Below are 13,922 nucleotides of genomic sequence, written 5' to 3' on the forward strand. Positions count from 1 at the left end.
TCTAATTTGGATCTGAGGAAATTGGATTATATATTTTTTTCCTGCTTATATGACATGGAACCGAACCACATGAGGGAAAAATGAAATGGGATCATTTGAAGCATGTTGTGGAAATCCAACCTTTTATATTAGAAGATGCATGTTAAAAAGTAGAACTCTGGAATCATATTGTGTGACAATTGGGTGCTTCGATAATACTGTATACTGTACACGCTGCTCAGTTTGATTGCTTTTCTAAATTAGAATTGTTGTCTACGCAGTACTGTGCAAGGGAAACAAGTTGTGTATTTGTGTGCTGTTTGTATATGTGTGTGTGTGTTTTTCATTGGTAATGCTACCACGTAACCACAATTTTTCCCAAAGTGATTATAATGTATTAAAAAAACACACCCAAAATCAGGTTGATCACAATCTGCTCATAATATCACTGTCATTGTTTCATTTGTTTCATATTCCCCTGACTCTTCCTAAATAACCACAGCTAGATAAAGCCTCTTGGCTCTGTGAAAAGCCAAAGCCAGCTTTAAGCACCACTTCTCTGTTTTACCACTCTCACGTTTAGTCTTCATCTTTTCCACAAGGATGTGATTTTCCTCCTCGGACATTATCCCAAACCAGCAATTATTTTTCTGCCAATGCAGTGTCCCTGTAATTCCTTCAAACCATCCACGGTCCAAAGACATTCAGGGAGGTCTTTCTCTCGCATGCAAACTAAAGGCTTTTCTCTCTCTGTTTCTCTCTCTCTTTGTCTGTCTGTCTGTCTGTCTCTCTCTCTCTACCTCAATTTCCAACACATGCATATCTTTTACACGGTGGTGGATTTTTCCCTTGTGTGGCACTAAGACATCATTGTAAAGCTTGGTTACCAAAGTTCCTTAAAAAACAAACAACAAATTAAATTTTATAGAAACAGTAGGTAGGCACTTATGGTATACCATAAGTATACCATAATACATACAAAGTATTCTTTAACTAACTAACTAACTAACTAACTAACTTTCAAGATGGCGGCGCGTGCATACGCAGCGACCTCTCTCTGTCCCGCTCGAACGGTGTTTTGTTCGTCAAATGAGTGTTTGACCGGCAGTTTTGTGCGTTCGTCTCGTCGTACTGAGTCGTGCTACAAGTACGGCAGGAAGGTTCTGCTCGACATCGGCGAAAGCGACTTTTGTCGAGTTCTGGACTTTGATGCGGGGACATTAAAGGCGCTCGGACTGCTACGTCCTGAAGCGTCGCCGGACTCGTCTGCTATTCCTCCCCCGGTTGGGAAGCGTCGAAAGCGGTGTGCGAGGAGGCTGAAGAGGGGCAAGCGTGGGGGCGTCCGGGCCAGGCTGGCGGCCAACCCGGCTCGCCCGGCCGTGCCTTCCATTCTTCTGGCGAACGTTCGATCGCTGGACAACAAAATGGATTACATTCGCTTGCTGAGATCTACAAACCGGACGGTGCGTGACTGCTGTGTGCTCGTGTTCACTGAGACTTGGTTGACCGTCAACATTCCGGACTCGGCTGTACGTCTGGAGCGGCTAGCGTGCTATCGGGCGGACCGGACCATTGTACGAGGGGGGAAATCTCGTGGAGGTGGAATATGCGTCTACATCCGTGACGAGTGGTGCCGGGACTCTGTGGTGGTATGCAGGCACTGCTCGCCACTGGCGGAGTTTGTGATCATTAAGTGCCGTCCTTTTTACCTGCCGAGGGAATTTACCGCGATTCTGCTGGTCGCGGTTTACATCCCGCCTTCCAACATCGGAGGCGACAGGGTCGCGGCTCTTAGTGAACTGTACCAGGCTGTCAGTGACCAACAGACAGCGCACCCTGACGGTTTCACCATCTTCGCTGGGGATTTTAATCATGCTAATCTGAAGTCTGTTTTTCCGAGGCTTCACCAGCATGTTGATTTTCCTACGCGTGGCGACAGCTTCCTGGACCTGGTCTACTCTTCGCATAAAGGAGCTTTCAAAGCCGCCCCCCTCCCCCATCTTGGCCTTTCTGACCATCTCACTGTTATGCTTTTGCCCGCATACAGACAAAAGGTGAGAACATCCAGACCAGTTCGCAAGCGGGTGCGGGTGTGGCCTGAGGGTGCCTCTGATGCGCTTCGTGACTGCTTTGGCTCTACAGACTGGGACGTGTTTAGGAGGGCGGCCACTTGCGACGGTCGGGCGGACATTGAGGAGTATACTGACTCTGTTTCCTCCTACATCGGGAAGTGCATTGATGATGTGACACACTCAGTATCCGTCGTCACTCGGGCAAACCGGAAGCCATGGCTGACAGGGGCTGTCTTCAGGCTGCTGAGGGCCAGGGACAAAGCCTTCCGGGCGGGGGATGAGGCTGGCTTGAGGACTGCGAGGGCCGACCTGTCCCGGGGCATCAAAGAAGCGAAGAGGGCGTTCTCGGGCAAAATTACCGCTCACTTCAAGGACAGCAGGGACGCACGGCGCCTTTGGCAGGGCATTCAGACCATCACGGACTACAAGCCCGCGCCGCAGAGCTGTGATGGCGACGTCCGTCTGCTCAATGACCTCAACCGCTTCTTTGCTCGCTTCGACGCTCAGAACAGCACTTGCCCGCTGAAGGCCACTCCCCCTTCCCACGAGCTGCCCCTGTGCCTCTCCGCCGACAGCGTGAGGAGGACGCTTGCCGCTATCGACATCCGTAAGGCGGCGGGCCCGGACAACATCCCGGGTCGAGCGCTGAAGGACTGCGCTGGTGAGCTGACGGATGTCTTCACGGACATCTTTAACACTTCCCTGCAGCAGGCCATCGTCCCGTCGAGTTTCAAAGCAGCCACCATCGTACCTGTGCCGAAGAAGCCTGCTCCATCCTGCTTCAATGACTACCGCCCCGTGGCACTTACGCCCATCGTCATGAAGTGCTTTGAGCGGCTTGTCTTGGAGCACATCCGGTCAGTTCTCCCCCCCACCATTGACCCCTTCCAGTTTGCGTACCGAGCCAAACGGTCCTCTGAGGATGCCATCTGCTCTGCCCTCCACTCGGCCCTCACCCACCTGGAGGGGAAGGACTCGTATGTGAGGTTGCTGTTTGTGGACTTCAGTTCTGCCTTCAACACCATTGTGCCGCAGCGTCTCATCGGCAAACTTGACAAGCTGGGCCTCAGTACCGGCCTCTGCAACTGGCTACTGGACTTCCTCTGTCAGAGGCCACAGGTGGTACGTGTTGGCGACAAGATCTCCGCCAGCATCACGCTGAGCACAGGGGCCCCCCAAGGCTGCGTGCTCAGTCCGCTGCTCTTCACCCTCCTGACGCATGACTGCGCTGCCACCTGCAGCGGCAACCGCATAGTGAAGTTTGCTGACGACACGACTCTGGTGGGTCTCATCACCAAGGGAGACGAGACTCAATACAGGCTGGAGGTTGACCTTCTGACCGCGTGGTGCAGGGACAACAACCTCCTGCTGAACGTCGACAAGACCAAGGAGATTGTCGTTGACTTCCGGAAGGGTCACGCCCAACACCTGCCGCTGACCATCGACGGTGCTGTGGTGGAGAGAGTGAGCAGCGCCAAGTTCCTGGGGGTGCACATCAGTGAGGATCTCTCCTGGTCCACCAACACCGCGTCGCTGGCGAAGAAGGCCCGGCGCCGCCTGTACTTCCTTCGGAAACTCAGGCGAGCGGGGACTCCTCCGGCCGTCATGACTACGTTTTACCGCGGCACCATTGAGAGCGTCCTCTCCAGCTGTATTGCTGTCTGGGGTGGCAGCTGCACTGACCAAGACTTGAAGGCCCTGCAGCGCATTGTGAAAACGGCTAGTAAGACTATTGGTGCTTCTCTCCCCTCCTTGAAGGACATTTACACCTCCCATCTCACCCGCAAGGCGACCAAGATTGTGAGTGATGTGAGTCACCCCGCTCACCCTTTGTTTGAACTTCTGCCCTCTGGGAGGCGGTACAGGAGCCTGCGCTCCCGCACCACCAGACTTTCCAACAGCTTCGTACTCCAGGCTGTTAGGATCCTGAACTCGCTCCCCCTTTCAGCGTAGCGTCCTGTTCTTGCTGTATGCTCACTGGCTCGGTTTTGCCCCTCATATTCAATGGGTTATTGGTCTGTTTTTATTCATCGCTCATTTTATTTTATTTATTATTTATTATTTATGGTTTGTGCCTACTTGTTTTTGTTTTGTGTCGCCTACTTGTATGTCTCGTCACCGTGGGATGGAGGAAACGGAATTTCGGTTTCTTTGTGTGTCTTGACGTATGAAGGGATTGACAATAAAGCTGACTTTGACTTTGACTTTGACTAACTAACTAACTAACTAACTAACTAACTAACTAACTAACTAACTGACTAATCAGGGTTTATTCTAAGTAAGCAAATGACTGTGTTCATTTTAAGTTACTGTAATTTCTGGACTATTAGCCTCACCTGATTATAAGCCGCACAAGCAAAAATTAGGGAAAGATTTTGGTGTTGTAAATAAGCTGCACCGTACTAAAAGCCGCATGTGCACGCGGGTTATTTACAAAGAAAGACGGTACACAGGAAGCCTTAATTTTTAATGACATAGTTTTAATGACATACCTTAACATTTCTTTCCAAACACTGTCTGTGACGCGACAGTAATACCGCAGCAACAAATCGCTGCCTTTAACTTAAAAGCGGCATCATATGCATTTCTTTTCTCCCCAAAATGAGGGTTTGTGTATAAAAGCTTCCTTTCTTCAGTAATGTCCGTCTTGATCTCGTTCTGTCTCTTCTTTGTGTCAATTATACGGCACTATTTGCCAGGCAAAATATAATGATGGACCTCTGAGTGTGATGACAAAGGAAAAAAATCATGAGCCATTTGCTTTGATGCTTGCAGGTTTGCTAATTTTTCATACAGCCTAGGTAAGTTGTATGAAACTGACCATATATGTTTATTAAAAAAAAAAAAAAGGTAATAAATTGTTTTGTGATGAAAATGCTCAGAAATGCAGAAACTGTCAATTAGATGATAACATGACATCAGGACATGGTAATTCCAATTCCAGTCCAGCACCCAAGACTATGAAGACTCCCAAAGTTGTTCTTTTGGAGATCTCCGTAGGTAGGAAAGCATCACAGTTGTGAGCGCTGTTTTATTTAGAAGCAAACAATCTCAATGTTAAAATGTGTCAACGTAAAAATGCACGAATGGGTTTGTGCAAATTTCATTTTAGTCAGTAACGGTTATAAAATAAAATAGTTCGTAAGGACTGCCAATACAAATGCTACACATTTAAGTACTTGGTCAGAGCTTTCTAATTCTCTTTCCTGCAATCAGGTTCGTCAGGGGAAGGTTCTGACTCTTTACATTTATTTTGAAAGTGCAAACAGAACTTGCTCCTGCCACTACTGCTAACTTTGCGGTCAGCGGCTTCCAAGCCGCTGTCGCTCAGCATCAGAGTGCGGATCCGCTTGAGGAAGGGAAGGCGTGTGAAACCGTGGCGTCGTCACACGTTGACTAAACATTGCTGGTGTGCAATATTCCTTCCCTCTCCTTGGCTAACCTCCAGCTGGATAAAGAGCTCCCCGCCTCTCAGCCAACATGGGTTAGACACGCCGCGACCCGCAGAGCGTCCACTTTGTGCACTTGAAGCGAGGATGGGGGCAACCGGACTTGTTTTCGCGCACACATCCTGACAAAGACGGCGGCTGTGAGGAAACACGCATTTTGGGATTTTGCACGCTTTTTTCTTTGAAGTTGTATTGTTGGACCAACGTCACGCGTGTGTCCCAGACGAAGAGAAATGTTTGCAGAATTGCTGTGCAGCGCCGTGGCTCTGGTCCTATATGTCAACACTCTGGGAGCAGATTTCTGCTACGATGACAGGTACTTTGCGTGGGCATATGCCACTCATACTATACACTGCCTCTTCTCATTAATCAATTAAATGGGAGGATAGTAAAGTGCATGATGCTGTATATTCTGAATTGCATTCTCCACAAAGCAGAATTGCTCCAAAATTCCCTTAGTGGAAATAATCGATCTCTGGTGAAGAAATCATTCCCCAGAACAAGTTGCGTACTGTCCAAATGTGCAATCTGCTAGAACTTTTAAATAAGCCCCATCAACTTAAAACGGACTGGTTTGTCACTCTTCACTGGAAACCATCATTTTTGGGGGGAAGAGCACCATTTGATATTTGATGGCTGAGTGAATGTCACTGCCTCCGGCTCATTTATTCCTCATCCACACTGTGATGTAGGTCACTCGCTTTTCCACTTAGTTTTCTTTGCTTTAAAAAACAGCTTTTTAATTGCTCACATAATGTGATTAATTGTATAAAGGTTTCTTATTAGTTTGATCTAGCACACACGGGACATTAAAGTGAAAACATTCCTGTAAAAATGCGTGTCTAAATGTCTGCTGGGCTTGGCTCCATCTCACCTGCAAAACAGAATAAATGCTAGAAAATGAGTGGTTGAATGCATTTCAATTGAAAATAGAATGATTACCAAGCATATAAAAGTGAAACTGAAAAAAAAAAGACAAAAGAAAGGAGCAGAAAATGTAATTTAAGGATTGGCCCAGCCACATGGAGACAGAAATCCAGTTAAAAAACTTTGGGGTGACCCAATGAGGAAATGCCCTCACTGATAGATTTGGAGCACTTTTGCAAGCCAAAATATGTCATGCTGATAGATCACTATCCTAAAACACAGAATGCTTTCATGAACTTAAAAGGTGCTTCAAGTTTTATTTTTAGAATGTAAATCCTTCTATATTCAGCTTCCTATCTCAGTTCACGTTACTATTTGAAAGCTGCATTTTTTAAAATGATGTCCTGTGTTTTTGTATAGTTTTTTTAAATATACAAATACTATTTTAGAGGTAAGCTCCCTTTCTTAATCTATTGTAGCTCAGAAAGTTTCAACAACACTGTGTGTATTTGTGACATGTATTCCATGACTATTCCAATACAGCCAGATGACAACGCTCCATGAAATAGGCTGGACATTAACACCCTCCACATTGACGACTGCCGTGTTTCCTTTTACAACTCTGCTAACTGCTCTGTATGTACAGCGCTTCCTGCAACAAGAAAAAAAAAAAAATCCCGAGGCACCTTATTCTGTTTGTGCAGTTTCTCTTTCCCTGTAGTGTGTTTGCATTCTGGACGTTATAGGCGGATCCGGCTGTCCTGTTCAAGACAGATGTTGAATGTCCATAAAGCCGTCAAACAGTGGTAACATAGAGAGAAAGGTGACTACCGGAGAGCTCCAAAAGCCTTCAAAGTTTTAGAGTAAGAGCATGCCAAGTCGTGATTAGTCCGTGGAGAGATGTTATTTATTGCCACCTGAGCTGCGATCCAACCGAGTTGGGGCTTCTGACACAAATCCCGCAATCCCAGCCAAGTATTTTTCAATATTTTATTCAATATGTTCTGACATTTGACAGGTTTTTCTTTGCTTGCTGTCTATCAGCCAGCCAGCACTATCTGTGTTTAAAACAGCACATGTTGCGCTCGGGCTTGTAATTAGCAGCAGTCTCCTGTCCCCTCAGGCTCCGCTGGTGGTGAGAAAGTAGCGAGGGGAGGCAGCCGAGTCTGAGATATCTAATTTATCCAAGTAAAAAGTATCCCAGACCCATACGGTGATATAACTTGCTAATGGTGTACGTGTGTGAGGAGAAGCCTGATATGATTTGATAATGTAGCTGTCAACGTGGAGAAGATAGAATTGTACGGCAGGTTTTGCAGATTTTGAATATCGCCATTAATATATTTGCACTGAGGAGAATTAAATATGAATACCGTTTTTTCCATGTATAATGCGCAACATTTAACGAATTTATTGTCCTAAAATCTGGGGTGCGCATTATACATGGGTACAATTTTTTTATTTATTTATTTTTTGACACGTCAGCTATATAAAGAGCGAGAGTTCAGTTCTCTACCTAAATGCGTATTACAGGTAATATTTTATTTCACAACACTTTGCCTTGTTCCTTTCTTCTCTGCTGTTCACTTCAAACACGCTCCATACGAACACAATGCTCTCGTATCAGACGCTTGCTCGATCACCTGCTCGTTTGCTGTCACAATGTACCCTACACAAATCCGAAACATTTCTTCGCTATTGAGTTTGCTAGCGCATGCGCAGTGATACTGACCGGCAGAATAACAACCGGTTGTTCCCAAAGATGATCTTTTTTCTGAAATAATTTTACGTTTACGGACTTAAGTAGGAGTCAAAATTTGGGTGCGTATTATACATGGGTACAGGCTTTTTTCCAGCATCGACATGCCATTTTTAGGGTGCGTATTATACATGGGGGCGCATTATACATGGAAAAAACGGTACTTTGATATAGTAATCCTCAATGAAGAACCAGCCAGCACTTACATTGCCTCTGGCTAGGTAGTCAGTGCACTGGCTTTGCTCAGTTTCTGATCAAAGTTCAGGTTGTGTTTTTGTGACTATATTTTTAGCAAATAACACATTATACCTATACAAGACACCTGAGCATTCTGTAACGTCATCAGATTAGCACTGGAATGCAAAATGAGTTTTTGACTTTCTAATTTATTACTCTTTAGTAATGGCAGAATTTAAAGAGAGTGATTCAAACCAAAGTCATTCAGGTTGATTGATTTGAAGGTCGATTGTCAGGGTCGTCATGTCTCGTGGTATGACAGTTGTACGGCACTGTGATGGTTTTATTAGTGAGGTTGGGAAGAACCAGTACTTCCAATTACGCTTGCAATTGGTGGTGCCAACTAACACAGAGAAGCTTTGGACAGTAACCACTCCACTAGTTACTTATTTCGCCATCTGATTCTCTTTTTTTTCTCAATGAACTCCGAGTTGCCTCGTGGAGTCCATTTTCAGCATCAATTTTTTATTTGTGGAGTTCTTCTGCTCCACAATGCATCTTGAAATAGACAAAATCCCCCAAACACTTGTCTGCATCCTTTGCTGTTGCTTTCTTGGCCCCCCGTGTCACGGCAGTGGTCGGTAACTCTATATGAAGGATGGACTGGTTAGGGTTGTGGTTCTGTTGAGGGCCCAAGGGCGGCAACCCAGCAGTCTGAGCATCTCCTCATTTTTCCAGGTCTGGATTTCGCTCTCTCCCTCTCCTCCCTGTAATTACTGCCGTGCTTGCATCTCTCTCGCTCTCTGTGTCTTCCTCTCTCACACTTCCATGTCTGCTAAGCATCCATCAGAGTAGTCCAAAGCCTTCAGGCCTCTGGCTTCATCAACTAGCGTCTGTCTGCAGATGGTCCAGTGTGGTTTCAGTCCCTTCTGCAGCTTCAAGGCAAGGGTTTGAGGTGAATGAAGAGGAAGCAAAAGATCTGCGGTAGCTTTAATTATTTTCTTGCCAGGATAGAGACATCGCAAGTCTCGGATGTCAGACATGCATGCAGATCTCACGCAGTTGTGATCGCAAATGCATTTTCAATGCAACTGTGACCAATTTCTCGCAATGAAATCTATTTGAATACAGAAATTAGATGGATAATTGGCTCCGCAACGGCACATGCTATTGTTATATTCACTTAGACCAGTGTGAGTGCGTGGGCAGATCACAGGATTACTTCTGTGTTTGGGCTCAGACGAGGGTAATAGGCCTTACCAAGAGTCAAACGCAGTCAAGAGTTTTTTTCCACGCAAATTTCCTTTCAAATTGCCTTATAATTACAAAAATGCTAAGTACCTCTTGTGTGGTCTAATCATTTCACAGAAATAGTTAATTGTATGATATGATGATACTGCTGGTGTGATCATCTTTCCATACATCAGCCTGGAAAGATTCACTCAGACTATGACCGCAAATAGATTGCAGCTCCGTTTTCCTAAGCTTCGCTTTCCAACCAATTTGTCACTAGGGTAAAAAGATGGTTGATTTGAACCCTCTCCGTAAATAGCAGAAAAAAAATCAAATTATTTACTTATAACCAGGGGAATTTCCATCCATATATTTGTGGGTTGTTTACCATGACCTATGTTATTGCATTTGGCATTTTACATGGAGTGGGTTCATAGACGGGTCAATAGGAATGCAATAGGAAGGAATGGTCCTTTCTATCTGTTTCATCAGAACATAATTTAGTGGGATGGATAAAAACATATATAAATTATTTGCATAGGATGAACATCATTGAACCTGGGTACTTTGTGTGCCTGCGTCCTAAAGATACTCCCGACATCAATTTACAGACATGGCAGTCAGACCACAGTAATGCTTTGGACATGCTCCTCTATATTTTTTTCTCATTAAAATGCCCCACTTTGCCATAATTTAGTAGCGGTTAGGGGATTATGGTTGGGGCCTATTTTCATAAAGTTCATTATAGAAAAACAAAGCTTTTTTCCATAAACCTAAAATAGGGTGGATTTGCACAAACTTGTGCATGACTGCACACACTCCTACCAAAATTACATAAGAGCAGTCAGTTTTATGACCTTTCTTGATTGCAATGCTTAACAATAGAAACACATTTGTCCATCATTTGTGTGAAATATGTGTTTTTGTGATTTGAAAGCAAACAAACTAAAAAGTACTCTTATGTGCAAAAGAAGATGCCTTTTAAAGTATTTATTGCAAATACAGTTGAGCTCATTGTTGTAGCAAGGAGCAACAAATATAAATGGATGGAAAGATGTTCTGTTAAGAATGAAATCAAATAGGATATGATTAGTTTTACTGTATTTCTACCATCTATCAGCTGCTGTATAAATCACCCCAGTCACATCTGAAAACTATTTTGTGACTTAACAGCAAGAGGTTAATGTTTAGCATCTAAATCTTAGTAGCTTTTGACATTCTTAATAACCCTAAAATCTTTTGACAAGACACCATGATCTCTTGACACCAGTGGATGCTTGTTTCCTTCAGGTCCAGATGGTGTCTAGACTCTTGAGAAATTTATACAGACACAACATGATGTGGACTTACTAATCACATATTGTTGTAAGAACCTGAGGATACCCCATCAAGCCCCCTCTCTCTTTTTTTTGTTTTTATTTAACCAGAGCAAGTGGCAGTCTGCTGCTGCGTGAAGATAAACATCTCTTGGTGGTTGTAAGGAGTTCTTATGTACTTCAACTGGTTATTTGTGATGTACCACATTGGTGGCGCACGACCTCCTATGTAACTGAAAGCTGCTCATGGGCCGCCGCCAAGCCTGTCGTATCTTCGAATCCCTCGCTGTGCTTAAGCCAAGCCAGAATAAACTGCATAAATCAGATGCTTTTTAATAACTTGACTGGTGTGCAGCGGGAAGCCTTATGTAGAACTGTGCTGAACGTGCCTGTTGGTGGATTGAAGCATGAAAGATCAAACTTGACTGCACGGTGCAACATGTTAGCCCTAGTCCGCTTTGAGTATTCTTGAGTCTCTCTGCCATGTGTTTTAATTAAAAGACAACAGATTATCCCTCCAAGTACATCATGTGGTTGTACAAGTAGAAGCGCACATGTACAGTTTTGCACACAGTGATAATAATCGCCTTAAATGGGAACAAAATGCAACGCTAGACTAGATCATCCAACAAGTAAATCCTTCACATGGTCAGTAGAGCAGAGCGGACATCCATAGCGGCTGCTCAATAAAGTGAGAAAAGCCATCATGCTGCCAAGGAATACAGTGTGTGAAAATGATGGCTCTAATGTGCTCTTAGACCAACAAAATGAGATTAGTGGGATTTAGATCCAATAACGTGGTACATCTGTTGCATCAACGCTGCATTCCCTTAGGGAGCCTTGATTGGTAAATACTGTCTATAGGTTATTCTGCTATCCTGAGACCTCCAGTGATTTGACTCCTGGGTCCAAATGCTTATTAGGTCTAGACTTGGGTTTGCGTTTCCAATGCTAATGCGCGCTGATGGCTTTTAAGCTGTGGCCACTCTCAGGCTTTTGGCCCGCTTCATATTAATAGGATTAACAAGACTGGGGGTGAGTGGGGCACACAGTGTAAGCAGAGATCCCTGAGCTGTCAAAAACCCAAACTTGTTTGCCACCACCAAATCTAAATAAGATGCTATAGATTGCCCCTTTTCTATAAGGAAGCAAGGCTTCAATGATCCTCTCCTTCGTGGTGGCCTACCACTCAAACAAAGAGCAGTCAGTGGCTTGTTTCATTAAGTTGGCCAGTTCAGTTGTGTCGCCTTTGTCTATTGTCAGAGGAAAGGGTTGTGCATTCCTGTTATTCCCTCAGGAGGACTCAAAGTATGAGCCAATTAAATATTGGTCATTGGACGGAAGCAAGATTTCAAAGTTATCAGTTTGAATGGAACAAAAATGCAATAGCTAAATCTTCACCAATTTAATGAACTTGAGATGCATGCTCTGATGTAGTAGAACATTCACTGTTAAGTACGTTAACAAAAGAGTCCTTCTTTCCCACCTTGTGTGTATGCCAGCAGTTCATCTTGCTAGTTTGGGTGGGATTCCTTTGTAGCTGCAAAGATGATGCAATTGGCAGGGTAGGTTGTGATATTGGAAATAAGATATAGAGGTTTTGCAAGCTTCAGTTCATTGAGTAAAATGTGTGCAATGGAGGGGTTCGCTCTTGGAATTGTTATGATAATCACTTATTAAGCTTGATAATGGTCTTTCCTTTTACAGTATTCGGACTTTTGATTGCCGCTCCATTAGGCCCGAAATGCCTTCTGTTTTTTTCTATGGTTTTGATGAAAAGTACTACATTATTGCAACTAGAGCATGCGTGAAATATTTAGTACATAATTTCATTTGTTTGTTGGCCACTAAACCACTGAGCAAACACAAGCCTGAATTGTTGGAAAAAAAAAACATGCAAGACATTTTTCGATCTCTGTTCAAAGGATTTCTGTAATTGATCGAAACCAGTGTTTTTGGTATTGGTGCAACAAAATGTGTGAGAAACACCCTCTGGGACTCAACAATAAAATTATTATGAAGTGCATCTAACCCACATTTCTCCTCAGAAGGCTTTTCCCAACATGGGCATGCTTGATGTAAATTTGTACGTGTATTTATTAGTTGCTGCTGATACACAGGCTGGTTTTGACAAACAAACAAGACCTTTGTTTTCCACTGAACGCTGAGGACGTATTTTAAATATTTCCATCTTTCATTATAAATTTGAATTCCTTTCCAGTCATATAATTCATATTGTAGCAGATTATTTTGCTTTCAGTTTCTTATCAGCTCTGCTGTAGATAGATTTCGGGCATAAGTTGTCAAGTTCTCATGAGGCAGATGAGTGTAAAATGTCTCCAGATGGTAAATCCACTCCAGTTTGTATTGTATTTCACAGATGTAGCCAAATTTCTCACTCACTCTCTTGCTTGCGCACTGTCATTGGGAATAAAATCACAGAGGAGGCAGATTGATGGATTCTTGATGGTTTACAGGGCTGCTTTCACAGGTTTATTTTGGCTGAGCACTGACCCCAAGAGTCTCCGGCCGTGGTGTTTCTCTTCATCACTGACCTCCGCATGTCAATTTCCCCTGCAGCTATTCCTCCAAGTGAGCACTTCCTCCCGGCTACCGAGATGGATACACACAATTTGTGTGAGTTTATTTAGATTTGACAAGGAACGGCTAACGAGAAAATGACTGTTATTCCTCTACTGGCCCCTTAAGTCTAAGAAGTTAGAGAGAATGGTTCTGACAGAATAATAAGGATTCTCGAATCCCCAAAATAAGTTTCTAATTGGAGGGTTTGCAGGAAAACATGCCTTTGAGAAAGTGATTGTGAGTATGGATGGACCAAAGTGAAAGGGTGCGAGAAGTTGAATTCACATGTGTGGTTGTGGCTGTCGTTTATCTCAACCTACCCCGACTGTGAACTCCCTTCTGCTAAAAGGCTTACACCACCAACCTAAAGTGATATTCGGAAGGCCTTAAACCTCACCGGTTGCCCCAGGTGGCACCTCTTAAAATATCCAGCATGCACAGTAGACCCATAAACACAAGGTGGAAACATCAGCTTCAGCTTCTGTTT

General features: G+C 44.2%; 1 protein-coding gene across 1 annotated transcript in view; it reads left to right on the forward strand.

Moving 5' to 3' along the window:
- The first annotated feature begins 5,362 nt into the window (after positions 1–5,362).
- tmtc2b (transmembrane O-mannosyltransferase targeting cadherins 2b) overlaps positions 5,363–13,922 on the forward strand; it is a 64,419-nt gene continuing 55,859 nt past the window's right edge. Inside the window, exon 1 of the mRNA XM_037254385.1 lies at positions 5,363–5,816. Within this exon, the coding sequence (XP_037110280.1) occupies positions 5,734–5,816 (83 nt within the window). The 5' untranslated portion in view covers positions 5,363–5,733. The remainder of the gene's footprint in view (positions 5,817–13,922) is intronic.

This window comes from Syngnathus acus, chromosome 6 (genome assembly GCF_901709675.1).
Source record: "Syngnathus acus chromosome 6, fSynAcu1.2, whole genome shotgun sequence".
NCBI classification, from domain to species: domain Eukaryota; kingdom Metazoa; phylum Chordata; class Actinopteri; order Syngnathiformes; family Syngnathidae; genus Syngnathus; species Syngnathus acus.